Genomic DNA, 1,360 nt, shown 5'->3' on the forward strand with positions numbered 1-1,360 from the left:
TTCGCCTCTTCGTTTTTTTCTGATTTGCAAAAAAAAAAAAAAAATTGATTCTGGTCCTGAATCAACTGAAAAATGCTCATGTTTTGCCCCCCAACAGTAGAGGAAAGTCCTTTTTTTCCTAGTTGTTACAGTTTTCCCATCTATCATTGCAGTGGTTTGATTAAAAGTTCAAAATTCAATGTTTAAATTTTAACCCAGCCTTTTGTGTTGACTTCATGGCTCATTTTGTAGCATTTAAGCCTATAATAGGATGCCTAGACCTGTTTTTATTTTTATTTTTTTTCGCCCTGTCGCTTCATATTTTTTCTGAAAAAATCCGAGAACCAACAAATTAAATTGGTGTGGCCTTATTTGTCCATTAGTTATTGGAATATAGAAGAGTTTCTGTTAGATGTTCAACTGGTGGCTTTCGTCCATTTCTGTTAAAAGGAAGTCTCATAGCTTTTTTGAGGCTGTAGGGGCAGTGAATTGTTGATCCACTGTGTCAAGTGCATGCATTGGAAGTATGGAAGTCCACAGGACTAATGATGACTGTTTTCAATTCTGAAAACTCCTAAAAAATTCTGAGATGTCAGCAAGACAAGCCTAAAGCTTATTCTAGGAATGTTTGCAGCTTCTTCAGGCTGCAATAGATGTCTGCCAGATGTGTTGACATACCGCTTTACTTACCTTCAAATAAATCTGTCATAATTCTGCCGGGAAGTTTGTCAGCTTGATTCCCTTGCCTTAGGACATGTCTGGATTTCTGCCATGTTTTGTGTATTAATTAAGGTATGGGTGCATCTTTGAATTTTGGAAGAAGTTTCAAGACTATATATATCATTCTCTGTATTGTCTGTCTTTTTTGACGTAAAAAGTTTGACAAAATTGAGATTTTCATAGAGATTACAGTAGTATTACTGATGAACCGATGACTGTTGACTGTAAGTTCAAGACGATCCCCAGCTGAACACAGTAGAGTATTACAGATGAACCGATGACTGTTTGTTGACTGTAGGTTTGAGACGATCCCCAGCTGAACACAGTAGAGTATTACAGATGAACCGATGACTGTTTGTTGACTGTAGGTTCGAGACGATCCCCAGTTGGACACAGAGCGAGCTGTGTTGTGTGTAGAGACGCTCCTTGAGCACTTTGGGGAGAGAAAACGGACGATCCAGGACCAGCGAACCAGCTGGCAGCAGAAACTTCAGGCAGAGGAGCAGTTCAAACAAGACTGGCTACGCTTCATGGAAGAAGTCAAGAAGGTAGAAAATTAAATGTAGATTTCCATAAATAATTTCATCAGGTTGGTAAACGACTGAATAGCAAAGTTCTTTCTATCACAAAGTTCTTTCTATCACAACCATTACACTATGTT

At 38.4% G+C, this 1,360-nt stretch overlaps 1 protein-coding gene across 1 annotated transcript in view; it reads left to right on the forward strand.

Moving 5' to 3' along the window:
• The window catches only part of LOC109471808 (muscle M-line assembly protein unc-89-like), a 159,851-nt gene that overhangs the window by 41,535 nt on the left and 116,956 nt on the right, over window positions 1-1,360 (forward strand). The window contains exon 23 of the mRNA XM_019771162.1: window positions 1,068-1,247. Within this exon, the coding sequence (XP_019626721.1) occupies window positions 1,068-1,247 (180 nt within the window). The remainder of the gene's footprint in view (window positions 1-1,067; window positions 1,248-1,360) is intronic.

This window comes from Branchiostoma belcheri, unplaced genomic scaffold (genome assembly GCF_001625305.1).
Source record: "Branchiostoma belcheri isolate BF01 breed outbred unplaced genomic scaffold, Haploidv18h27 scaffold26, whole genome shotgun sequence".
In the NCBI taxonomy this organism is placed as follows: Eukaryota; Metazoa; Chordata; class Leptocardii; order Amphioxiformes; family Branchiostomatidae; genus Branchiostoma; species Branchiostoma belcheri.